Raw genomic sequence first — 27,510 nt, forward strand, 5'->3', positions numbered from 1 at the left:
GACCTATTTAGAGATAATGGGTGAAAATCTAACTGAAAGGGGGATTCTGTAAAAGTACATGAGATTGTGTTGTTATATTTGAAATAGAAATAACTTTAGAAAATTGGAAACAATGTATGATTAAAATGAGGGGTAAAATAGTGTAATTTAGTGAAATGTTTGTGAATAAAATAAGTGAAATAAAATAAATGAGAAAATTGAATTAGAAAGGAACGGGAACATTTTAATTAGTTAATATTTTATAAAATATAAGTGAAGAGGGGGGGAATTGATTATGGAAAGCTAATAATTGTTCCCATAGAGGTATGATATTTAATTGAAAAGTAACGTGAAAAATCCTAAGATTTTAATGAATTTTAATATTAATAATAGAATTGAATTGAAATGGAATGTTGTTTTAATTATATACATTTATAATTTTTTCTTTTTTAAGAATACTGTGTGTATTTAAGAATGTACCAAACAGAATCCAAATGGAAGCTATGTATTATATTGAGTGTTATAACTTTAGGGGAAAGATATAAAGGTGTCATACTCCAATCAGTATCTACAGGAGAAATTTTGTTTAATGAGAAAAGATAATAGACAATTGAAACAGGACAGACAAAGAATATAAATATAATGATTTGAATTGAGATGAAAATGTAAAATTGTAATAAGATATGGAATAGAATATAAAAATGAGCATGAACCTGAAATTGTGTCTGCATGAAGAAATGTAACCCAGGATTATGCTGCTTTCAAAAAAGAGGTTTTAATTGTGCTTCTTTTTGTGAAAACTCAAATAAAATTTACAAAAAAAGAAAAAAAGAAAATTCTAGACAACTAACTAGATATCAAAAGTGGCAATGGATTGCATTTCTCTTTCTCAGCTGAGCCTGTATCTTCCTTAAAACTTCCAAGTGTATTCAAGAACTTTCAGAACATGCTGTCTTGTTTAGCGGCAAAAACACATATTCTTTTTTTTAAAATACATTTTTATTGGTTTTTTAAACAAACATAAACAAACAAAACATAAAAACATCAGGCCATCTTCCATATATGTACATACAGTGTGCCGGTTGGTTTAGAAATTGTTTTGTGCTTCCATTTCGTAGTCTTCAATTACAGTTACATCGTATATGATCTCGTATTTTCAATCCAATATTAAATACATTGGTATCATTATTAATCATTTGACTATACTTTTATTCATTCATGTTTTAGAAAATAATCATATTTTACTTAATTTGTTTTGTGACAATTCATATCATCCCAAATCTATCCTAAAATCATTTTGTAGATATAATAAGGAAAGAATACATCTTTATATATTTAGTATTTTCTAAAAGTCTACATATTTCGTTACTGTACTTTATTATCTAACCATTGATAGAAAAGATCCCAAATTTTATAAAATCGTTTATCCTCTTGTTCTCTAATTTCAAATGTCAATCTACTCATTTCAGCACATTCCAATATTTTCTTAATGATTTCCTCCTGTGATGGTATCTTCTCATTTTTCCAGTTTTTAGCAAATACAATCCTAGCCGCTGTTAATACATTTACAATCAGGTATTTCAAGTCTTTACTATATATTTCAGGTAAAATTCCCAATAAAAATATCTCTGGTTTCAAATCTATATGTTTTTTTGTCATTTTTTCCAACCACCTGTGGATTTTAGTCCAGTATTTTTTAGCATCCGCACAAGTCCACCCCATTATGGTAATATGAGCCAGGTGTCTGATGACATTTCCAACATTTTTCGGATTTATTCTTGAACATTCTTGCTATTCTTGTCAGGGGAAAATGCCACCTGTAAAATATCTTATACAAATTTTCTTTATATGCTGTTGACATTGTCATTTTATAATTTTCAGACCACAATTTTTGCCATTTCTCTAGATCAATCCCATATCCAAAATTCTTCCCCCAAGCAATCATAGTTTCTTTAACTTGTTCTTCTTCTAGTTTAATTTCTAATAAAAAATCCCACCTTTTCATCAGTACCTGTCAAAATCTTATCTAAATCAGTCAGTTTATCATAGAAACGTTCTGTTTTAGAATCTTTATCATACCTTGAATGTATTTGCGCATATGAAAACCAATTCATCTTTATACTTTGGTCCTCTAGTTTTTGTATAGATTTAAGTTTATCCTTTTCATTCAATATTTCACCATATCTAACTGTTTGTTCCTTTTTGTATATTATAGGATAAGAAAATGCTTCAATAGTCGATAGCCAGACTGGAATTTTCAAATAACATTGTCTTTTAATCTTTTCCCAGTTTAACCACAGACTCGCGTATATAATGTCTTCTAAAGTACCCCTGTGTTTTAGTTCCTTTATACCATAAAAAAGCATGCCACCCCAACAACAGAACATGTCCTTCTAATGTCAACAATCTAGTATTTCTTAATGTTATCCATTCCTTAACCCATATCAAATTTGTAGCTTGGTAATACAGCTCCCAATTAGGCAAACCAAATCCTCCTCTTATTCTAGCATCTTGCAAAAGTTTTAACTTTATTCTCGCTTTCTTACCTTGCGATATATATTTCAACACAATTTTATTTAAATCTTCAAAATAGTCTTTTCAAGCCTAATTGGAATTGTTTGAAACAAATATAAAATTCTGGGTAATATATTCATCTTGATTGTTGATATTCTTCCTATTAATGACGGTTGTAAATTTTCCCATTTCGCCAAATCTAGCGCTTTCTGTTTAAGTTTGATATAATTATTCTTTTTTAGTGTATTGCATCTTGCTGTCAAATATATCCCCAAGTACTTGATCTTATTCGTGACCTGAATTTTCAATAGGTCTGCAAGCTCTTCCTTTTGTCTTGATAGCATATTCTTTGTCTTATCTTTATTTTCAAACCAGCCACCTTTCCATATGTCTCTATCTTTTCTATCAGTTTTGATGCTGTTTCTAGTGGGTCTTCTAAAATAAAGACCAGATCATCTGCAAATACTTGCAACTTAAATTCTTCCTTTTTAATTTTCATCCCTTTTATATTTTTTTCATCTCTAATATTTCTATTTAGCACTTCCAAAGTTAACACAAACAACAGAGGTGATAGTAGGCACCCTTGTCTTGTTCCTTTTCTTATATCAATAGAGTCTGTCAGTTCTCTCTCTATCATTACCTTTGCCGTTTGCTTATGATATATAGCTTCTATTGCTTGAATAAATTTTCTAGCAAAGCCCATCTGTTCCAGCAGTAACAACATGAATCGCCAATTCACATTATCAAATGCCTTGTATGCATCTAGAAATATCAAAGCCATTTGTTTTTCAGGATGTGCCTCGTAGTATTCCAAAGTGTCCAAGATTACTCTCATATTGTCTTTAATTTGTCTCTTTGGCAGAAATCCATTTTGATCAGGATGGATAAAATTATTTAAGTATTTTTTAAGTCTTTCTGCCAATATTGAAGCAAAAATTGCATAAATCTGCGCTTAGTAAGGAAATAGGTATATAGTTCTTGATTTGTAATGGATCGGCCTCCTCTTTCGGAACAAGTGTAATATAAGCTTCTGACCATGATTTAGGTATCCTCTTCTTTAACATAACTTCATAACTTCTAGCAATGGAAGATTCAACGATTGTTGTAATGTTTTGTAAAATTCTGCCGGAAGTCCATCTGGGCCTGGTGCCTTTCCATTATTTTGCTTCTTGAGTGCTTCAGTTAACTCCATCATCGTTATGTTGCTTTCTAACATTGTTTCAATCTCTTTAGGTATCTGGGGTAACTTAGCATTCTGTAAGTACTGTTTGACTCTTTCCTCATCAATATTCTCTTGTGTGTATAGTTTCCCATAATAGTCTCGAATGATTTCCTTCTTCTCTTTACTACCATAGCAAACTTGGCCTTGATCATCTATTAATTGCAATATTTTCCTTGATTCTTTCTTCTTTCTCAATTTATATGCTAACCATCTACCTGGTTTATTTGCGTCTTCAAAGTAGTTCTGTTTAGCACCTCTAATTTTCTGTGCTAATTCTTCTTTTTCTATTAGATCCATTTTATGTTTAAATATATCCATTTTTAACTTAATGTCCTTTTTCTATGGCATTTTCTGTAGCTCTTTTTCAAGTCCTTTATACTCATCCTCTAATGCCTTAGAGGCTAATCTTTTCGTGGTATTTCTTTTCCTTGTATAGTCTATTATCAAGCCTCTGGCATATGCCTTCATTTTATCCCATACGTTCTGGATTGATGTATCTTCTTTTTTGTTTTCTCTAAAGAAAAAAGCCAGTTCTTTCTCCATCCACTGTGTGAAGTCTTTTTTCCTTTAGAATAGTATTATTTAGTGTCCATCTAGATCTTCTTCTTTGTCCTTTCCATTTAATTGTCATTGAATTGTGATCTGCCCAAGTACTTGTTTCAGTATTTATTTCTTGAGTATTAGTTAACAATTCTGTTGACATCCATATCGTATCAATTCTGGACCATGATAAGTGTCTATTTGAGTAGAAGGTGTATTGTTTAGTTTAACATTTCTTTCTCTCCATGTATCTTTTAAGTTTATTTCATCTACCATATTAAAAAAAGATTTAGGGAGAGTCTTTCTGTTTTGCTTTATTGTTTTCTGTGCGGTGTAGTCCAGTTTGTTGTCTACAATTCCATTAAAATCTCCCATCATAACTATATTAACATAGTCCAGTTCAATTATTTTGATATGTAATTTTTTATAAAATTCTTTTTGTTTGTCATTCGGGGCATAGATTGCAATCAGGAGTGTTTTCGTATTATCCATTATTTCCACCATTAGTATTCTTCCATCGTCATCAGTATAAATCAATTTCACTGGAATGGTCTCTTTAATATATAAAACCACTCCTCTTTTGTTGCATTGTGTCAAGGAGGTAAATATTTTCCCTAGTTTTGGCTGTATCAACAATTGTTCATATTGCTTTTTAATACGTACGTACTTGTAGGCTGATTATATCAAATTTTAATTTCTCTAATTTATGGAAAGTTTTCCTTTTAACGGCTGAATTAAGTCCATTTATATTAATTGTAATAAACTTTTCTCTTCCATGGTTATATTTTATAAATTAGGTTTGGCAGCTCTTGTGGATCTTGGTTCACATTGTTCTTTGGCTTCCTCCTTTCCAGTCATCATTTGGCAGTCCTCTTGGAATTCAATTAGTGACATTTCTTTTTCTGCCTCTTCCTCTTTCCCTCTGAAAAAATTCTGTATAAAATGATTCAGCTTTCTCAATTGAATCAATTCTGTATCTCTGTTCTTGCCATGTGAACATTAAATCTTCTGGAATAAGCCACCTATAATTCACCTCTTTTTTAAGTAGCAATTTGGTCAAGAATCGGTATTCTCTTCTCATCTCTCTCACTCTTCTGGGTACTTGTTTCAAAACCACAATCTCCTTATCTTTATATTTCAATGTTTTCTCTCTTGCCACTTGCAATATTTGCGTTTTAATGGCTTTCTTTGTAAATCTGATGTAAACTTCCCTTGGTAGGCTATTTCTCATTGCGTATCTTGTGAAGATTAGATAAACCTCATCTATTCCATCCATCATCTTCTCTTCAGTTATTTCCAAAGCTTCAGCCAATATTTCTATCATTATCTCAGCTAGATTTTGTCCTTTTTCTTCCTCTATGTTTTGGAATCTGAGATAAAATTCTGATCTGTCAATCTCCCATCTCAGCATACCACTTTTATCTTGTTCAACCACAGTTAATCTTGTATCAATGTCTCCAAACTTTTTATCTCTTTGTTTATCTTCTTCAATTTTTAGTAGTCTCTCATCATATTTCATCATCATTTGTTAGATGTTCTCGACTTTTTCATTGGTTTTCCCTGTTCTTTGTTCAATGTTCTCTGTTCTTTGTTCGATGTTCTCTCTATTCTCTTTTCAATATTCTCTGATCTTGTTTGAATGTTTTGAATTCCTTGCATAATCATCTGCAGGGTCACTTTTTCTTTTTCTTGTTCTTTCTCTTGCCTTAACATTGTCTGTATTGAACGTTGTCCTCCAGATGGTGCAGAGGAAGTAGAAGTTGAAGAACCAGGAGCTGTTAATTTCCTACTCATTTCGAACAATTCAAAATCTTCACGTTCTTCTAGACCTTAATCCAACTGTGAAGTAACCAATTGCAATTCCAAATAAAAATAGTAGGGTAAAAGAAACCAAATAGTAATAATAATAAAAAAAGAAAAAAGAATTTCTTCAGGTTCTTGTATACCTTAATCCAATTGATTAGTTAGATAACAATGAAAATTCAAAAATGAAGGAAAAAAACATAAACATACACAAAGGAGAAAAAGTTGTAAAATCCTAAAAAAGATGGAAAAGTGAAGAATAAAAAGCTTAAAAAGAAAAATTCTTCAGGTTCTTCAACACCTTAATCCAATTAAGAGGTCTCAAATATAAAAGGCTGCATAAGAGAAAAAGAAAAAAGCCAGGAAGATAAAAAGAAAGAAAAAACCAGTATTGGTGGTAGATGGAAAAACAAAAATACCAGAAAGGCAAAAAGAGAAAAAGAAAAAAAGGCTACTCCCTTAAAATGAAAAGGAAGGGAATCATTAATACTAAAATGTTTCTTTTAAAATAAAAAACAAATTTAAAAAATTAACTTCCAAAGACAAGCATAAAAAAAAAGCAAAGACAAGTTCCAAAGAACTAAAAATCCAAATAGCTATTTCAAAAAATAAACTGTTGAGGAGGGGTAGCACAGCTTAGGAAAAATCAAGAAAACACACTGCACTTTATTTAGTTATCCAAGGCTCTTGTTATAACACTCTTCTCCAGAAATTTATCACCTTTTTCTTTTCCTATAAACTTCAACGTCCAGCTGTTGATAGAAACCCAGAAGAGCACCTGCAATAATACTCTCCCATGCTCTTCCCTCTATCTTATCAAATAGTCCTTGAAAAAAAGTCTCAGTTCTTTCTTTCTCAGCTTTGTCTGGTCACAAGAGAAATATAATATTTCCAAGCCTCTAGTTGGCAGTGTTACAAAGTTTCTTTGCTTTCACTTTCCCCTTTCTTTTCCAAGTAAAATGCAATAAGAATTAATAAAAAAAAAAAAGATATTTAAAAAAAAAGAAATATCTAAAAGGGAGTCTCCTAAAATGGTTACAAAATCAAAAAGGAGAAAAAAAAATAGATGGAAAAGAAAAAACCAGTCCAGATTCAAAATATAAGATCATGTATAGAAAATCCAGCAATGAGAAAAAAACATTACTTTGACATTCCTGTCAAAACTTTTACAGATTCTTTCTTTTCCTTAGGGTGTCCTTTCAGATCTTAGAATAAAGAAAAAGTTCTCACCAAACCGGTACACTCTTTCTGTTCTCTTCTGTTTCGGAGCTGTCCCAACTTCAGCAGCTTTAATGGCTGCCTCTTTGCTGCTGGCAAGAAGAGCTTCTCCTGGATCTACCAGGGACTTTGTGATGTCCCTGGGATTGATAGGATGCGCTCTTCACTTTCATTGTCTCTTCAGGACGGTTTAGATCCGATAGGATTGTCCAAGAGCAAAGATATTGGCAGCAATCTCAGACCTCCAAGATCGCATGCTGTATTGTCGCGACGCCAGCTCCACCCTAAAACATATTCTTGAATATCAAAAAATGAAAGAATAGAAACAAGTGTTTTCCTGAAGTTAAAAAAAGGCCTTAACTGTATGTATGTATGTATGTATGTATGTATGTATGTATGTATGTATATGTAGGTCTAGGTATGTTCGAGTCTTTTCCCATGTAAGATTAAGAGTATCTTGGCGATGTTTCGGCGAAGTCCCACTCGCCATCCTCAGGCTGGTGCTTTTGGCTTCGTGCCAGTGCAAGCAGTGTGTGATCGGAGCAGCCGTCTCTCTATAAATACTGCTGGTGGGGGCTGGTATGCTGGGTTGGTTGGCAGCGCTGCTGCCTCTTGATTGATTGATGGAGTTGATGTTGATATAATGGGCTGTGTGATGGCCTTGTGAGTTTTGTTGTGGAAATATCCTGGATCTTGTGCTGGAATCTCCTGGGTCATTTGTTTTGTAGTGATCTTTTTTCCATTAGCCTCTCATGTTTTAATGGCTTGGGTAATGGGTCGTGTGATGGGCTTGTGAGTTCTTTTGTTGTGTTGTTTTGGGTCTATGAAATACCATGCAACAATTGCCCAGCCACATACATTGGACAAACCAACAGGGGAATAAATGTACGCATCGCAGAACACAAAAATGCAGTCAGAAGAGAAGAAAATACTTATTCTCTCTTCCAGCACCTTAAAGCCACAGGACATGAGATTAATTTTGACGGAACCAAATTAATATCCAACACTGAACATTCCGGCAAGAGAATAATCAGGGAAGCCATCGAGATAGAGAAACACCCCCATAACATGAATAGACGGGACGATACCTCCTGCCTACCAGACATCTGGAAGTTAGCCCTCACCAACAAATGAGTCCAAGTCACGAAAACCAACACCAGACCCAAAACAACATGGGACACCACTGCCAATCCCCCTCATCAGACCCAGGCTCAAGCCCATCCTATAAATGAAGGACAACCACCATCCAGAAAACAGACCATGGCTGCTTCGCCAGCTGTCGCACCCCCGACCCCCAAACCAAACAAGCTGACACATGCCAAGAACACAGACCCAGACCCCAAACTCAAAGCCAGACCAAAACCCAGAATGCTACATCACAGCCACCAGCTCAGGATATCACATCAGAAAACTCAGGAAATTACACCACAAGAACTCAAGAAGTTGCAACACAGCAAATGACCCAGGATATCACAGCACAAGGCCGAGGATACCAGAGCAATAAGTCTCACAAGGTCATCACAAAACCCATTACTCAAGCCGTTACTACACAGGAGGCTAATGGAAAAGATCAAAACACAAACGACCCAGGAGATTACAACGCAGGACCCAGGATACAACAAAAGAACTCTCAAGCCCATCACACAACCCATTACCCAAGCTGTTAAAACATGAGAGGCTAATGGAAAAAAGATCACTACAAAACAAACGACCCAGGAGATTCCAGCACAAGATCCAGGATATCTCCACAACAAAACTCACAAGGCCATCACACAGCCCATTATACCAACATCAACTCCATCAACCAATCAAGAGGCAGCAGCTCAGCCAACCAGCCCAGCACACCAGCCCCCACCAGCAGTATTTATAGAGAGACGGCAGCTCCGATCACACACTGCTTGCACTGGCAGGAAGCCGAAAGCACCAGCCTGAGGATGGCGAGTGGGACCTCGCCGAAACGTCGCCAAGATATTCTTAATCTTACATGGGAAAAGACCCAAACACACCTAGACCTGTTTTCTAAAGTTTTTGCGGGTACTTACATGTATGGTATTCAGCTTTGTTCAGATATTTTCCCACATCATTATAGTTGTGCTTTTAAAGTTGTAGCAACGTTTCGGCAGAATCTCATCATCAGGCTTCTTCAGACGGACACAATACAGAAGCCTGATGATGGCAGATGAGATTCTGCCAAAACATTGCTACAACTTTAAAAGCACAACTACAGTGACGTGGGAAAATACCCAAACAAAGCTGAATAACACACACACACACACACAAACACACACACACACACATATATAAAACCAGCTGCCTATCTCAATTGTGTAAATTCAATATGTAAACTCAATGCAGTATGCATGGAGGAAGAACAAAAACTGCACTTGATTTAATGCAATTGAAATTAAAACATAGTTAATATGTACCGATAGAAGAGAATATTCGTAGCTCAGAACAGAACTGTGGAGACCTCAGTGTTCTCCGAGCTTGGTAGTTTTCTTGCAGACATTTCATTACCAAACTAGGTATCATCATCAGTGCTGGATTAGAGTGGAATTTGCACTGATATTGTTATACCTAGTTCAGTAATGAAATATCTGCAAACAAATCATCAAGCTCAGAGAGTACCAAAGACCCCATAGTTGAAATGCCTCCATATTTTACAATGTTTACTATCAATTTAGAATTATACAATTTGTTGTATTTGGAGAACTCGGCAAGTTAATAATCATTTAAAGCCCTAAAACTTTACGTTGTATGCCTTTGATACACTTAATATCCTAGTATGGATGACAAATTATACAACTTTAAAGGCATCTAAAACTGAAAAACCCGAATCTATGTCTTTATTTGATCTAGGAAGGAGAAACTTTATCTTACTTCTTTCTGATGTGGTCGCTTGATAACTGGACTGCTTACAATAGAATAAAAGCGTTAAGTATAAAAACATTTTTATTATTTTATTTTATTTTTATTTATTATTAAGTTTAAAATTAGCAACAATTAAGTAAAAGATTAAAATCAAGACCATAAAACAGTACAGAGTTAGGGTTTTTTACAAGTTAAAATACTCAAATTGAATTCAATTCCTGATGATATAACATGTTCATAAGTAGTTTCATTGATAACAATATGGACATTCTTTGGTGGTTTCCATAACCAGTTTAGTGATTAAGGTGCCAGCCTAGAAACCAGGAGGCTGTTAGTTCTAGTCTTACCTTGGACATGAAAGCCGAGTGGGTGACTTTGGGCCAGTGCCCCTTTCTGAGCCCAGCCCACCTCACAGGGTTGTTTTGAGGAAAATAAAAGGCAGGCAAATTTATGTTTTAAAAATAATACATGCAGCATAAAAATCTAATAAATAGTTTGCCATTCAAATTATAGCCAATTTTTCATTTTGACTAAAGAGGTTTTTCTCTGCCTTGCCTTTATTTTTTCCTCATTGAATAATTTTTAAAACTCCGCACTTCACACAGTCGTGATTAAGCTACTAACCAATTCTGTTTTGATGGGGTGTCCTCATCTTACGTCCACAATTGACCCCCAACTTTTAGATTGCTAAGTGAGAAATTCATTAAGTGAGTTTTTTTGCACCATTTTACAACTTTTCTTGCAAACATTTGTTAAATGAATCACTGCGGTTAAATTAGTTAACACGGTTGTTAAATGGACCTGGTTTCCCCATTGACTTTGCTTGCCTGAAGGCTGCAAAAGGGGAATCACATGGCCCCAAGACAACTGCAACCATCATAAATGTGAGTCACTTGTCAAGCATGCAAAATGTAAATCAAGTGACCACGGGGAGGCTGCAGTGATCATCAGTGTGAAGAAGTCACTTTTTTAAGTGCCCTTGAAATTTCGAAAGCTCACTAAGTGAGCTTTTTAAATCGAAGAGTAATTACTGTAATCCCGCCAGGTTAGCTTTTAGCTCTCAGTTCAACCATTAGCGTTTTATGCAGAAGCAAACCACATCTTTTAAAATTGATGTTCATTTTGCTGCCCCCTACCGGCAGTGCCGGGGGACTAAAGTCTTTCTTCGAAGAGGGCGGGGCCTCCTCCGCCTCACACGATCGCTTACTTCGCATCGCATGATCGCTGTACTTTCGCCCCTTCCTTTAGAAAGGAACGCCGAGACTCCGGTCACGTGGTCCAAGAAGCCGTGAGGGGGCGGGCTATGCCCTTACATGTATTTGCTACAAAAACAGTTTTGCGCAGGAGCTGACGGAAGTTTGCGCGGTTGCATTAACCCCCTTCTCCCGCCGTTCCCTACTCGGCTCTGTAAGCCGGCAACCAGAAAAGAGGATGTCATGGCTTCAGCCCGCCTTCTCCCTCTGCATCGTCACGTGACCGGCAATGATCCCGCTCCCATTCTCCGCGCTGCTTTTCCTCCCCCCCCACCTCTCACTTTTTTTTTTATTCCTCCTGTCCCCCTGCCGGCCGCTGGATCACGTGACTCTATAAAGCGGGTTGCCGCCTTGAGTCGGGCACAGCTGAGTAGAGTGGAGCGATGGCGGCGGCAGCGGCGGGTCCCGGGAGGGAGCGGGAGCTCCCGCCTCGCATGGAGGGTGAGCGTGCCGGGGCTCGGGGAGCAGGGAAGGCGGGGCGCGGCAGCCGGGCCAGCCTGTCGGAGGCTGAATGCCAAAGCACGCGCGAGCTGCCTCTCCGAAGACGAGGGCATGCCCGGGCATGAAGATTTCCATGGCTCCCTTCGCCCTTTTAGCCTGAGCGCCTTGATGCTGCTCCTCTCCAGCCTAGCGCCTTCCTAAGGAGACCCACTCCGACAGTCGCCGTCCCCACCCAGCGACTCTCCCATTGCCTCCGCTGGCTGAGGGTTGCAGTCTCGCCGGGATGAGGAAGGGCAGGGCCGTGGGCATGTTTTGTTTGTGTCCATGCGACAACCCTGCCAGGTAGGTTCAGGTGGCGGGCAAAAAAAAATCCCGCCTCGGCTGCCTTTGGGCTTCTGCTGCTTCCTCCTCGAGAATCTCGGGGTGCTTTTCATCTATGGGAGGCTTTATTCTTGAAATGATGCCTTGCCTCAGGGTGACTAAATCAGAATAAAGATTTTGAAACGACAATAGGGGAACCTAACCTAGCAGGAGAGTTTTATTTAGCGCTCCAAAGATGCTGAGCCCGGATTCCGATGAGGATCTGGTCATTGATGACTTAGATTTCTAAAGCCACCCGACTCGAGAGCAACTCTGATTCAAAAATAAAAACAAAATCACAGTGCATTAACAATTCCGATGAGGATCTGTCATTGATGATTTAGATTTCTAAAGCTAACCGTGTGGAAAGCAACTCTGATTCAAATTAAAAACAAAATCACACTACATTAATACACACCTCCACCCTATGGAGGTTGTTGATAATGATGAAGAAGAAATAGGAATAGGTGTTTACCAGGAACAAATCCAGATTATTGCAAGATTGGAAAAAAATCCGTTTCAAAGACAGCAGAGTTGGCGGTGTTCAAACCTCTGGGTGGAAGTGGACAATGCCAGGGCAGATTTCAGGTGCTGCAACTGAGTTGGAAATGTTTGAAAAGGTTCTTTACACAGACTTTTTTTTGTTAAAATTGTTGTAGTCCAGTGGCTGGTGCACAAAGGAACACAATAAGTTCCCGAAAATCAAAACCACAACAAAACATTGAAACGTGAGGTGGCGATGGATGCCATCATCAAAGTAGAAACTGAAAATCTATATAAGGGCAGTGTTTTCAGGAAGTTAATTAAAATGTCACAAAATCGCACGGAAACTTTTGAATTTATTAACAAATGAAATGAGGGAAAGCAAAAAAGAATGGCATTTTAGTAAAGCTGTGGAGTCTGTTTCAGGTGTTTATAGATGATGATTTTATTGGGCTAAGCTTTTCATTAAGTTGAATGTGCAAGTGCTCCAAATTTATTGTAATTCTAATACATCCATTTTTTAAAACTGTTATTTATGTCCTTTCCTCCCTCTCACACACACAAATAAATGTCCAGTAATAAAGAGAAAGATGGAGTAGCAGTGCAATGCTTTTTTAATAGTAATGGGACTTTGCTCTTGATAATTGTCCGTCTCATAACTATAAGTTAGAAACGTTCACATTTGATTTTGCTTTTCACATAGATCTTTTGGAGTGAAGATTTAATATGTTTAAAGGATGATAGATATGATTTAAATCTGGTTTAATCATTACTTTCTTGTACTTTGATATAGAAATACATTTTTCACTACTCATATGGTACTTTTTGATTCAGTTTCTGAAAAATTGAATTGTTTGGGCATTTGATATGCATGGTTTTCTTATTTGGAGATTCAAAAATTATTCTCAAGTGACTTTATGGTGTGCTGTCTCAATGGGATTTAATTCCTACATTTTCTTCAGCAGAACTCAGAAATTTATTTTAAGAAACTGTACGCCCACCACCCTTTCTTCCTCCTGTCCAAGTCTCTTCCATTTCTTCTCCCTCCATCTTTGTCAGTTTTACAAAGAGAGATAAGAAAATGGTGCCTCTTGTCAAACAAGGTCAATCAATTGGTTACCATTAACCAATATGCTGATAAAATATAATTCAAAGTTCAGATGAATACTCATATTGATGTGTTTAAATTAAATAAGATCTCAATAACATTTAATAATCATAAAATGTGATTTAATTAAGATCCTCATTTTTTTTAAAGAAAAAGTGTGATCCATCTTGATTGCCTGTTAACATGGTTTGATAATATGCTTTTGTAGTTGTTCTGTTAATTTAGATCTTTAATTCTTGAATTCTATTTGTTTATTTCTGCCTATATTTCCAAATTTGAGAAAACAAAGAAAAAAATATTTTCCATTTTTAGGCAAAACACAAGAGATCCTTTGGTAGGCAGAAATCAAAAATAGCAAAATAAAATTGTTTAACAGTGTTGAAGTTTATCTGAACTACTAAATTTTAGAAATATATCTAATAATTTGCCATTGTATTTTTTGACATTAAATTCATTTTTTCACCAGAGCTGATATATGAATTGGGTTTGTTTTTCCCTAGCCATTGAGATGGGTATTGTTGTAGTTCTTGCTATGGCCCTTGTGTTTTCTATTTATTTTTTGTTATAACCTATCTTGGATTTTGTTGTTGTTATTGGTTCGTTTCTTTTGAGTTTTAATTCTATTAGCTGCCCAGAATCTTTGTTGAAAGATGGGCAACCATATAAATAAATGAATAGTCCTTGCTACAGATATTGGTGCTAACATGTATTAAATACGTAGTTATTTATTAAAACTTCAAAAGGCCGTGCTTGATCAGATTAAATAATAGTATTTCTAATTCATATTTTTTTTGGCCACACAGAAACCTAAAAGCTACTTAGGAGCCAGAGGGAATGTTGCTTAGGGAATTTTGGGAGTTGAAGTCCACCCATCTTAAAAGTTGTCAAAATTGAGAAGCACTGCTAGATTATTGTTCAGGGGAGTATTGCCTCTGAAAGAAGTTCTGTTTGGCTCTCTGGTTGAACATTGTCTCTAGAAGCGCCTTCTGTAAATCTATCTTATTACTTTATCAAAATCAAGTTAATGATCATTACGTAAAGGACAAGTCTCTGCTTGTTAGCAACTTACAATCTAAATTTAGATCAGGAGGGTTGAAAAAGGCACAAGGTATAAATGTGAAAAAAAACAGGAAGACATAACCTGCCACATGTTTTAGTGGATCCAGGCACTAGAGATGGTATTGAAATTTCAGAAAAATACAGTTTTATTCTGGTGTAAAACAAATGTTTTTAATTGGTGCATTTTGGGGGATGAATGGGAGACAAGGATGTATTACTCTGTCAGGCTAAGATTCTTTCTAGATCAGTGGTTGCCAACCGCTGGGCTGCAAGAAAATTTTGGTAGGCGACAGAGAAATCTCACCCCCAGAGCACCCCCCAAAGCAATTAATTCAGGCTGCGCAGAAACACAAGGCTGCACCGCCCACATGGGCCGCGGGAACCCTCCCCACCCACTCATTTCTTACCGGCAAACTTGCCTGCTAAGTTGCTATTTTTCCTTTTTCCGACCATCAGCTGTTCTGCTGTGCCGGGAGATTTAGTTTAGCTAGAAAGCAGGAAATGGTTGGATTTCTTGCTTTCTTAGCTAGTCTTTAGATCTTCGGCTCTGCTTTTAAGCACAGCCAAACCTCCCTTAGGACTGAAGGTTCTATTATTCTGTGCAGACTCACGGCAAGCAAATTTTATGAGACAGACTCAGGTAGCCGATGGCAAATAGATAGATCACTGAATGATTCTGTGAGCAACTCAATCCGCCTATCTGCTTTGCCTGATTTTTGGGAAAAGTTGCTCTTTTTTTAATAAAAAATTAATATTTACATACATGGTGTTGTGAGTTAATTTTGTGAGTTTGCTTCCTAGCAAATTTTATGTGAGAGACTCAGGTAGCCGATGGCAGATCTCTGAGTGAATCTGTGATTCTGTGAGCAATTCAATCTGCCTGCCTGCTTTGCCTGATTTTGGGTAAAAGTTGCTCGTTTTTATAAAAAAATCAATATTTATATCAATATTTATAATATTTACATATAAGCCATGCCCAGCCAGTCACATGACCACCAAGCCACACCCACAAATTAGGCCATGCCCACAGAACCAATTAGTGGTCCCTGGGATTTAAAATTATGAGTTTGCTGGTCCCTGAGGTCCAAAAGGTTGGTGACCCCTGAGGTAATGAATCTTGCAGTGTCCAAGGGGATGGAACTGATGACTGATGAATTGAAACTAAGAGAATGATGAACAGAAACTAAGAAGCGAACTTATAGAGCAGCATATGAACCTTTGTATACTCTTACTCATGTCAGCATGGTTGACTCACCTTTTAACCAAGAAACTCCTTTCCCTTAGTCCAAAAGTTACCCGTTGCAAATGTTCATAAAAGATGATAAAGAAAACCAAGTTCTTCCTTCATCAGTTCTAGCAAATAAACCAATTTCCTTTTTCATTTCTTTAACGTGCCACCCATTTCCTTTCAAGAGAGTCTTATTATGACTAATCATTACCTAGTAGCATATTTAGCTATCATTTCATGTGATTGCTTCAAGTGCCAGTTCATTATTTTTGGTCTTAGAATGGATAAAAAGATCAAGGATCAACCATCCAGCCAGAAACAATTTATCTCTAAGAATGTTGTTCTTCTACCTCGCTCACACAGATGTCAAAAGCACAATTCTCCAAAATCATAGCCAGCAACACCACTGAAATTGGGGTCCAATTGTATACGGGGGACCTGAAGATGACGAAGCTGCCTTATAGCCATAATGTAAAAATGGGTTTCTTAGAGCTTTATACAGGCAGTCCTTGACTTACGACCGTAATTCAGCCTGGAATTATGGTTGCAATTTTTTGTGGGGTCACCTGGTGACCACGGCCAATTTTACAACTTTTTTTGCAGAAGTCATTAATTGAATTACCATGATTGTTAAGTGAGTTTGACTTCCCCAATGGGTGGAAAATTGAAAGTAAACGCTGGTTTCTGTCAAAAAAATGTATTAAATTATAGTCATGTGACCACGGGACATTGCAAACAGATGCAGATGCGGGCCTGTTACTGAGCAAATGTGACCACATAACCATGTAGGGGAGAAGGCCTCGGAACTTTGAATCTGGGTTTCAAGTAATCCTGGGGAGGTCTGTCATAATTTGGAGCAGTCACTAAGTGGCCAATTGTACATATATTTGTTATTAATTTGTATGTGAAAACACCTTTGGTTTACCTAATGTTAGGGCAACATGAAACTGAAACTATTTTTAAAATATGCTCAACATGCCTAAGTAGAAATATAGGTTAGTAGTAATGCCAGGTTCATGAAAAGTTCACTACTGTTTTTCACTTAACATTTGTCTGTATTCTCGAGTTTTTGTACATACATGTTCTTACCTCTCATGTTTTCTATTCTGTCAACACTTCCCCATGATCAGCAAAGAATGCAATCTAGAACAGGGGTCATCAACCTTTTGGACTTCAGAGACCATCAAACTTGTAATTTTAAATCCCAGGGACCACTAACCGGTTTTGTGGGCATGGCCTAATTTGTGGGTGTGGCTTGGTGGTCATGTGACTGACTGGACATGGCTTATATGTAAATATTATAAATATTTATATAAATATTGAATTTTTCATAATAAAAAAGAGCAACTTTTACCCAAAAGCAGGCAGGCAGATTGAGTTGCTCACAGATTCATTCAGAGATCTATCTATCTGCCTTTGGCTAGCTCAGTCTGTCACATAAAATTTGCTAGCAAGCAAACTCACAAATTTAACTCACAACACGCCATGTATGTAAATGTTAAAGTTTTTATTTAAAAAAGAGCAACTTTTCTCCAAAATCAAGCAAAGCAGATAGGCGGATTGAGTTGCTCACAGAATCATTCAGTGATCTCTCTATTTGCCATCGGCTACCTGAGTCTGTCACATAAAATTTGCTTGTCGAGTGTCTGCACTGAATAATAGAACCTTCAGTCCTAAGGTAGGTTCGGCTGTGCTTAAAAGCAGAGCCGAAGATCTAAAACTAGCTAGAAAGCAAGAAATCCAACCATTTCCTGTTTCCTAGCTAATCTAAATCTCCCGGCACATCAGAACAGCTGATGGTCGGAAAAAGGAAAAATAGCAACTTAGCAGGCAAGTTTGCCAGTAAGAAATGAGTGGGTGGGGAGGGTTCCCGCGGCCCATGTGGGCGGTGCAGCCTTGTGTTTCTGCGCAGCCTGGATTAATTGCTTTGGGGGGTGCTCTGGGGGTGAGATTTCTCTGCGGCCCACCAGTGGGCCATGGCCCAGCGGTTGGCAACCACTGATCTAGAAAGAATCTTAGCCTGACAGAGTAATACATCCTTGTCTCCCATTCACCTCCCAAAATGCACCAATTAAAAACATTTGTTTTACACCAGAATAAAACTGTATTTTTCTGAAATTTCAATACCATCTCTAGTGCCTGGATCCACATAAAACATGTGGTAGGTCTGATCTATATTTACGTCCTTGGAAGATTCATCCCGCTAGCTTTGCTCCCTCTGGAGCATGAGACAATTGTCCTTAACGCTCTACAGAAGGGGTGTCAAACTCGCAGCCTGTGGGCAGTTGTGTCACGTGCTGGCCACACCCACTCCTAGTTTAGCAAAGGAGGAAAAAGTTATAATACATCACGTGACAACAACATGTTGTAAGTTTGACATCCCTGCTCTACAGTGTGATAACCCTTCAGATATTTAAAGATAGCTATCATGTTCCTTCTCAATCTTTTCTTCAGCCTAGACGTACCTAGTTCTTTTAATCATTCCTCACAGGATTAATTCGTTTTCTAGATCTTTTATCATCCTAGTAGTTCCTCTCTAGACTTGCTTCTGTTTATCAAGTGCAGGACTCAGCACAATACTCTGAGGCCTCATCAAGGCGGAGCAGAAAAGGACAATTACTTCCTGTGATCTGGACTTTACGCTCCTTTTGAGGCTCTTCAAGAAGTTGTTGGCCTTCTTTTCAGCTGCATTACATATTGGAATAGGTTCAGCTTGTGATTCAATGGTACATCTGAGTATCTCTTGTATGTGCCGCTCTTGAACCAGATTTACCCTGTCCAATACATACATCTCTCGTTTTCCTTATCTAGTTGCACAGCCTTACATTTCCCCCTACAGATAGACCACAGCTTACCACAGTTCATTTAGTGACCATCCAAAGGACACTGAAAAAGTGACTTATGACTGTTTTTCATACTTACGACCGTTGCAGCATACCCATGGTCACATGATCATAATTCAGATGCTTGGCAGTTGGCTCGTATTTATGATGGTTGCAATGCCCTGGAGTCATGTGATCTTCTCTTGCAACCTTCTGACAAGCAAAGTCCATTGGGAAGCCAGATTCATTTAATAACTGCTAGTAACTTAACAACTGCACTGACTCATTTAATAACTATATTGTAACATCTGCCTCACTTAGCGAGATAAATTTTGGGCTCAAATGTGTTCATAAGTCGAGAGCTACCTGTACTTATTTTTAATCTACTTTTTCTTGCCTGCTATTCTAGCCTAAGTCTTTTGGGATTTTTCCCCTGTCCTCCCTAATATTAGCTTTGGCTTACCATGCTAAACAAATCAAGTTGTATCCATTTAGTAGGCATGTCATAACAAAACATATAAACTATGCTATAATAATGGCACGTGTCTCATAATGCTATTTTGCCAGTCAATTGATTTCTGCCATTTGCTGAGCAAGATGCGATGACAGACCGTAATAGGGATTAGATGAGTCATAGAGAATGGAAATTCTTTATATCCTGGGTATGAGATTCTAGTACAGGCAGTCTTCGACTACAGTTGAGCCCAGAATTTCCATTATTGAGTAAGGCAGTTTTTAAGCAAGTTGTGTTTCATTTTATGACCTTTTTGTCCTGGTTGTTAAGCCAATCACTATAGTTAAGTGAATTATGCGGTCGTTAAGCAAAGGTGACTTCCCCCATTGACTCTGCTTGTCAGAAGCTGCCCAGGGAGGTAACATATGACAATCCCAGGACACTGCAACCATTTTAACTGCACGCTGGTTGCCAAGCACCTGACGTTCGATCACGTGACTATGGGGTGGCTGCAATGGTTATAAGTGTGAGCACTGGTCACAAGTCATTTTTTTTTTTGTGCCATTGTAACTGAATAGTCATTAAGCGAATAGTTATAAATCAAGGACTTCCTGTAGTTCAATGATATGAAGCAGGATTCTGGGCTGGGCAGAGCTTAGATCTTAGTTAACTTGACTGCTTTGATCCTGGAGATGTTTCTTCTCATAGCTCATATGTTTGTTTGTTTTTCCTTTTCAGGCACAAGTTCAGATCAAATCCTTCAGACAGGAACCATTCTTCTCAAAAGGTGAGTTCTTTATCTTCAGCATATATCTAGACTAGTGTTTCTCAACCTTGATGACGTTAAAGATGTGTGGAACTCTGGGAGTTGCTAATGTTGAGAAGTACTACTCTAGAGGCATATAGTCCCCCTCTTGGAGAAATTAGCAATAAAGCCAAGACTGAGCTGTTGATTCTTCTGTCAAACTCGTGGCATCACGTGACGTATCAGGATTTTTTTTTTCCCCTTCGCTAAACAGGGCGGGGGCAGAGCCAGCACATGACACATCCAGCCTGCGGGCCACGGGTTTGGCACCCCTGTTCTACAAAGACCTGCAAGGACAGAGCTAGTTGAGATCTCAGGCTGAAAATTCTCATATGACTTAATTTATTTTACTGGGATCCTGTTTTCAGCTTTATCAGGGATCGGGTACAGTGCTGTGGAGATTCAGAACGCATTGAGGTGACCATGGCAGAGCTTGAAGATGCAGAGGCTCAGGCTTGTAATTCCAATACCAAATCGCTAAGTGAGTGCCTGCGCCGGATTGGAGATGAGCTGGATGGAAACACGGAGCTGCAGAGGTAAAGTTTTGGCAGCCGTGTTGCCCACCAATGTAGCCATTTTTTTCTTTTTTAGAAGATCTAAATTGTTGCAGTCCCATTATTCATGAACACTTCTAAACAAAGTTAACAGTTGGGGAGGAAGAACTATAGGGAGACTTTGACTTACAATGCAGCGGAGCCTGGAATTTCCATCAAAGGTCATGATGGTCATAAGTTGAGGCACCCATCTGACTGACCCAATTTTATGATATATTTTGTCCATAATGGGCAAATTTTGCCAGAAACTGGAAGTAAACATCATTTTCCAGCAAAACACACACACAGTAAATCATGGTTATGTGACCATAGGAAGCTGCAGATGGTCATAAATGTGGGCCAGTTACCAAGCGCCCAAAATATAATCACATGACTGCTGGGTGTGTCTGTGCTGCCGTTGGAATTTTGACACTCAGGCCATAAATATCTTTTGGAAGGCAGTATAGTTTTGAACAGTTGCTTAGTCACAAGTCAAGGAATACCTGTTGTATAAAATCAACAAAGTTCATATATATATATATATCAGCTATTAAGTTTTCCGCCTAATAGAAGTAAGCTTTGCATTCATATAGTTATTGCTTTTTTGTCTGCTGTTAACCCCTTTAACACCTCTGTGTAATCTTGAATTAAGTCAATCAATTATTTTTATTTATATTTTAAGTACTGCAGTTTGCAGAGCGTTACACAGTAAAAATTAAATTAAAGCCTATATAATTGGCTATATCAGTTGTTCAAATGCCATGTAAATTTTTACAGAAGATTGTAATCTAACAAATCCTATGCAGAGTACAGATATGCTTAGACAATTTTTAAAATAATTTTACTCATAGCTTTTGGTAGGAGCCCCCAGATCAAAACTAATGCCATGTGAATTGCTCTGGATTGAGTATTGCAATGCAGGGTTACCAGGACTAGGAATAGTATGCGTCTATTTGATATTGCCAATTTGATGCTAAGTGATCCTGGGAGTTCCTTAGAGGAAATTTGACTTAATTAGATAATGCAATTTTTAATCTACCTGATTCTTAACATACAGAGCTTTTATTGGAAGGGAATTGTAATCCCAGCACTCTAAGAAGGTGTCTGGGTAGAAAATGCAAGATGGCAAAAGAGAGCCAGTTTGGTCTAGTAATTACGGCACCAAATTAGAAAGCAGGAGACTGTGAGTTCTCGCCTTAGCCATGAAAGTTGGCTGTGTGATTTTGAGCCAATCGCTCTGTATCAGTCCACCTCACAGGATTGTTGTTGTGGGGAAAATAAAAGGAACGTGTGTTGGATATGTTCGCTGCCTTGAGTTATTTGTGAAAATAATGAAGGCGGGATACAAATAAATGAATAAATAAATAAAATCTGCTTATTTCTGTTCAGCTTGACAACTCTCTCACTTTCTGCTTCCAAGTCTAATGAATTTCTTACATATGACTTCAAAGAGTTTTGCTTTACAGGAGGCCAAAATTTAACTCTCCTTGGATCACTTAAAAAAAACCTGCATTGTACGAGGTTCACTGAGCTTCTCCCAATATTTAACCGTCTCTAATTTAGATTGTTTTTTGCTGCACCTTATAGGATGATAGAACAAGTTCAGATGTATCCCCCCAAGGAAGTTTTTTTTCGAGTGGCTGCTGAGATGTTCTCAGACGGTGCTTTTAACTGGGGCCGTGTGGTGGCATTGTTCTATTTTGCATGCAAGTTAGTCCTAAAAGTAAGTATGGTCATTTCTAGTCTTCCCCTTTTTCAGACACCCTTCCCAGTTGCTGTCCATTTTTGGCTTCCTTTTTCATGGATTTCTCCCCATCTTGGCTGTTTTTAATAACTAACTTTTTTCTTTCTTGGTTTTGTCATTTTTCAACAGGTAGTGTGCAGTAAATTACCAGAGCTCCTAAGGACTGTCATCAGCTGGACTATGGAATATATACAGGAACATGTCCTGTCCTGGATCCAAGCCCAGGGAGGATGGGTGAGATTAGATTTTTTTATCCCAGCTTTATTTATCCCAGCTATATTAGACTTTTTATCCCAGCTTTATTACTATATAAGCAGACTCAAGGCAGCAAATATACATAATGCTCCTTCCTCCTCCTATTTTCCCCACAACAACCTTTTGAGATGTGTTGGACTAAGAGAAAGTGATTGCACAAATCCACCCACTCAGCTTTCATGCCTGAAACAGGACTAGAAGTCACAGTCTCCTGGTGACTGGCCCAAAGTCACCCGGCCAACTTTCCTACCTAAGGTGGGTCTAGAACTCAGAGACTCCTGCTTTCTAGGTCAACACCTTAACCATTATATCAGGCTGGCTCTCATTTACAGTATAAATGTCATTTAGAGTTTACGGGGACTTTTACCTTGACTTCCTTCAGATTAGAAAACCTTTATCAAAGATGTAAAGCAGATTTCAGTTTTTTAATACCAAAACTTCAGGGCCCACAAACTGAAGCTTTGTGCAGTATAGTTAATTCTGAATTCAAGCATATTTTGAGATGAGTTTTCTTGGCCCACTAAGCTATGATTTACTTAACTGTTTGTTTTAGTAATCCACAGTTCTGAGCATGAACAGTTACACTTAAGGCCATACTATGGTTTTAACAATTATTGAATTCATACAGGTTAAGCCAAAGCCAGGCAAATCACATGGTTTAGCATGTGGTGAGAACTGATCATATTGTTTTTAGTAGTTCACTCAGGAACAGAGGCTGTCAAGTAATTAAATCCCTTTTTATATTTAACAACAAAAAGAGGGAAGATGTGAAGTGTTTTAAAGCTTCTCACTTCTCACTCACTCCTTTATGTGTTTTCTCTCAGCTGAACAATTCCTTTGTCAACATTTTGGAGAAGAGAAAAAAACCTGAACATTGCTTCCCCAAATTTTCAGCAATCATGGATTTTTGTTTAAAAACTTTCTTTCTACATAACCATACAGTAGCTGGGAAACAAAGACAGCCTATTTGGTTTAGGTGTTGGGTTGATCCAAACGGGGGTGGGGGGAATGGACAGATCAAGACCACCATTGCTGGATGTTTCAGAGGTGCTCCGTCTCAGCCCAGTCTCCTTCACAAGATCGCTGTGAAGATAGAAGTACAGGGATGTGGGCTTTCATAGGACAACTGTAAACATGACAGCCTTTTCTTGATGCTTGTACAGGTACTCTTCAACTTATGAATGTGATGGAGCCTGACTTTAAAACGGGTGTCGAACTTGTGTCGTCACAGGTTCACCATATGACGTATCAGGACTTTCCCCCTCTTCGCTAAATTGGGCGGGGGTGGGGCCAGCACGTGACACATCTGGGCTTCGGGCATGGGTTTGACACCTCGTAAGGCAGTCGTAAAGAGACCGATCCAATTTTTCAGCCTTTTTTTTTTTCATTTGCATTCATTAAATGAATGCCACGGTCATTAAATGAACCAATTGTTTGCTATGGGGCCCTTTTTGGCAAAAAGTGGAAGTAAATAAGAATTTTCGGCCTTGCATACCTGTAGGGAACTTCAAATGGCCATCAAAGTGAGCCGGTGGCCTAGGGATTGAAATGCAGTCACTTGTGGCTGTCAGAACTTTATAAACCAGGTTATCAGTACATTTTGGAAGGCCTGTCGTAAGCCACAGGTTGTAAGACAAGGATTACCTGTATTGCTGTAACATGTCTTTGTTTCACCATAAGATGCCTTTATGTTCTCCCTCCCTTTGTTATTTGTCCCTTTCAGGAAGGCCTCCTCTCCTTTTTCGGCACCCCTACTTGGCAAACCATTGCTGTTTTTGCTGCGGGGGTCTTGACTGCCTCACTGACCTTCTGGAAGATGTCTTAATCCTCAGCCCCCTCCGCTAGGAGGACCTTTTCATTACGAGAACAAGTGAAGGAGGGGCAGGTTCCCCTCCCCCCCCCATTTCCTAACTAAGAAAGAAAATGTTCTAGGATTCCTTTTCAGACCTGTGATTTTTAAAACAAATGCTGTTGCTCATATTTGGTGCCTTTTTTTTCAAAAAAGGTACACACTTTTTTGTTTTGACAAGTGTGTACTTCTCGCTTGCTTTTTCCAATCAATCAGCCTCTTGGACTTAGAGGTCCGAAGACATTTAAGATTCTATAGTTTTGAAACAATGACGGGGAACAAGGTTGAAGGATTCCAGTGGTTTGTTCTCTCTGCCAGCAGCTTGCAAATAACTGCTAAACGTTTATACTGATTTTTGGAAGATTAATCCCAGATTTCTTCTGCCAACAATCATAGCAGTGCATTTGTCCAGCATCCTCAGATGTTTTCTAAGGGATCCGTGCAAACAAGTTTTGATATTTCATGTTTTCCTTTTCTTGAACAAAAACTGAATTTTGGCAATATTCTGAGAGAAAACCAAGTTTTCTCCTTACTAAACTTTGCATATTTGAATAAATTACACTTCTGCTGATAAATCTTTTTTTTTAAAACAACAACAGATCACTGATCTGGTTACAATCAAAGTAGAGGAAACATTTAGGAGACTTTTGCAACTACTAATGTGTACAGGATTTGGGGGGATGATGTTTTACATAGGAACTGTATTGCTGGAAAATGAGAATTTGAAAGCCATCCTTCGTTCTGCCAGATCTGTGTTTTTCTGTAGAAATGCTCTGAGGGACGCTAAATAGAAACATGTTCCAATCTGAATGGGTCTGTCCCCAGTTCAAACAAACAGAAGGTGAGAAAAATGCTTCCTAAAAGCAACATGTCTCCAGGTGGAACACAGAAGACATTGCAAGATTGAGACAAAATGATTGGAAGATTCCCTTCCCTTTACTGCTTCATTCTGTCCTCATAGAAATTAACTTTTCACTTGCCTTGGAGATCTGAGTCAAGAAATGGAGAAGAAAGAATGCAAAGGGCTTCTGATTTATTTATTCTAGAAGAATATTTTTTCATTGCTCACTTCTTCTCCATTTCTATATTTTACCTCAGCCTTCCCCAATCTTGTGACCTCTGGAAGTTTCTCCAGTAATATTCTGGTTGAGAATTCTGGAAGTTGCTATCTTAATCCATTTGGAGGGGGCCAAATTGAGGGAACCTATTAAATTGAATCACCCGTGGGGTTTCTTTAGTCTTTAGACTCAGCCAAATGAAAAAAAGAAATCTCCAGGAAATCCAGAAAATCATACTTTCTTCTACCATTTCCTAGTACTTTGAACCTCATTATAGCTGTGATAACGGTTGAGACATTTGGCTGCATGTGACTATTGTGGGTTTTTTTTTTTTTTTGCTTTTTTGGCTACATTACTTCTTTATGTTCATGTGTGCAATGATAAATATTGTGACTGCGGATCTATGTGCAAAAGATGGAGCATCTGCATATATGCCTCCAAAGTACGCCCACCTATTGATACCCATCTTGGATTATGGATTTCACATTGATATTTATTGGTGTGCAGGAAATATTTATCATTCTCAGATCAGGAATAGGAATTTGTGATCCTCCAGATCAATGGTTAAATGTCTATGGATATTTTCAATTGTCCAGATCATAGTTGTCCAAACTATGAGACAACTGTGGGACTCCAACGTTTCTCAATCTCAGCAACTTAAAAACATGTGGACTTCAACTTCCAGAATTCCCCAACCAGAATTCTAGAAATTGAAATCCACACATCTTCAAGTTGCCACAATTGAGAAACACTGTTCAAGATGTTGCTGAATTAAAAATCCTAATTGCCATGGGTATTGCTGGGAAATTGTACTTCAGCAGCCTCTCATGAGAAGGCCACAGATTCCACTCCTGCTTTGAACTTTTCCCAAAAGTATTTACATTCACTTTTCTTTTATCTTCCAGTCGATCAATGGATAATCAAAATGTGTCTTTACACTTCTGTACAGCATTTGCCTTGGAATTCCAAATGAATACATTCAAGCTATATTGACCTAGAGGAGGTGGGCCAAATTAGAGTTGTTGAACTATTTGACCAAGAGTTTGGGTAATGAAATTGTTGTGGTGTATCAAGGGAAGTGAGAGAGGCAAAATAATAATAGTCAGCAATTCCAGTTCTCTTGTTTATTTGGTGACTTGAGATCATCAGATTTCCCTGTTGATGTCACAACCTTTTTGTTTAACTTCCAGGAATGGAAGATGGCATAGGTAGCTCTGGTATCCTACATTGAGTTAGACCAGGGATGGCAAACTATGGCCCTTTTATTACTTGTGGACTTCAACTCCCAGAATTCCTGAGCCAGCCATGCTCGGAGTTCTGGGAGTTGAAGTCCACAAATCATAAAGGGGCCATAGTTCCTTACCTTCGCCTTAGACTATTGGTGTCTTTCACATAGCTTAGTCCTAACCTTATTTGTATGATGCCCTGAGCAAGTAATCTCTGCTGGTGAGGGAGCATATGTGCCAGTTCCCCCCAAAAAAAAACACAAAAAACCAAAACAGCTTACTATGTTCTTTTACTCACCATAAGGTTGCCTGGTGTTGTACCTTCAAATTGTAGCCTTCAAATGTCAAAAGAGCCGAGGTACAACCATTGAGAATCCAGATGATCCCATCCATCAGAGATCTGAGAAAGAAAGAAAAAGCTGGCACATGGGTTTAACTGCCCTGCTCCCCCGCTGCCACTTGTGGCTTCCTTCTTACCATGTTTTGTGAACAAAGCCAACATAAGCTATCATTTGATAGTGCTAGGACTGCCAAATCTGCCAGACATTGATAGGTGGCATCCATCAAGTAAGAGGTCAGGGAATTCTTTCAGATCATTCTTAGTTGCAAAGAAGTGGTTGTGGCAAATGGTAAACTAAGGATATGATTGTCCAGTTCTAGAAACCTACTTTTTCTCCATACTCTT

The 27,510-nt window shown here is 38.0% G+C and overlaps 1 protein-coding gene across 4 annotated transcripts; it reads left to right on the forward strand.

Annotated features, from left to right (window-relative positions):
- The first annotated feature begins 11,566 nt into the window (after positions 1-11,566).
- Positions 11,567-27,098, forward strand: BAX (BCL2 associated X, apoptosis regulator). Of its 4 annotated transcripts, none has more exons than XM_087917847.1 (7): positions 11,655-11,841; positions 20,094-20,142; positions 20,529-20,696; positions 22,281-22,416; positions 22,567-22,671; positions 23,517-23,855; positions 24,416-25,124. In XM_087917847.1, exons 1-6 carry the CDS (start codon positions 11,784-11,786, stop codon positions 23,811-23,813), a joined length of 813 nt encoding a protein of 270 aa, XP_087773973.1. In that variant the 5' UTR covers positions 11,655-11,783; the 3' UTR covers positions 23,814-23,855; positions 24,416-25,124. The 4 variants fall into 4 exon arrangements, with proteins under 4 accessions (XP_026567638.1, XP_087773973.1, XP_087773975.1 ...); XM_087917848.1 differs by lacking the exon at positions 11,655-11,841 and adding an exon at positions 12,053-12,183; XM_026711853.2 differs by lacking the exon at positions 23,517-23,855 and having other exon boundaries at positions 11,567-11,841; positions 24,416-27,098.
- Positions 27,099-27,510: the final 412 nt, after the last annotated feature.

This window comes from Pseudonaja textilis, chromosome Z (genome assembly GCF_049901715.1).
Source record: "Pseudonaja textilis isolate UNSWEBS1 chromosome Z, rPseTex1.2, whole genome shotgun sequence".
Taxonomy (NCBI): Eukaryota; Metazoa; Chordata; class Lepidosauria; order Squamata; family Elapidae; genus Pseudonaja; species Pseudonaja textilis.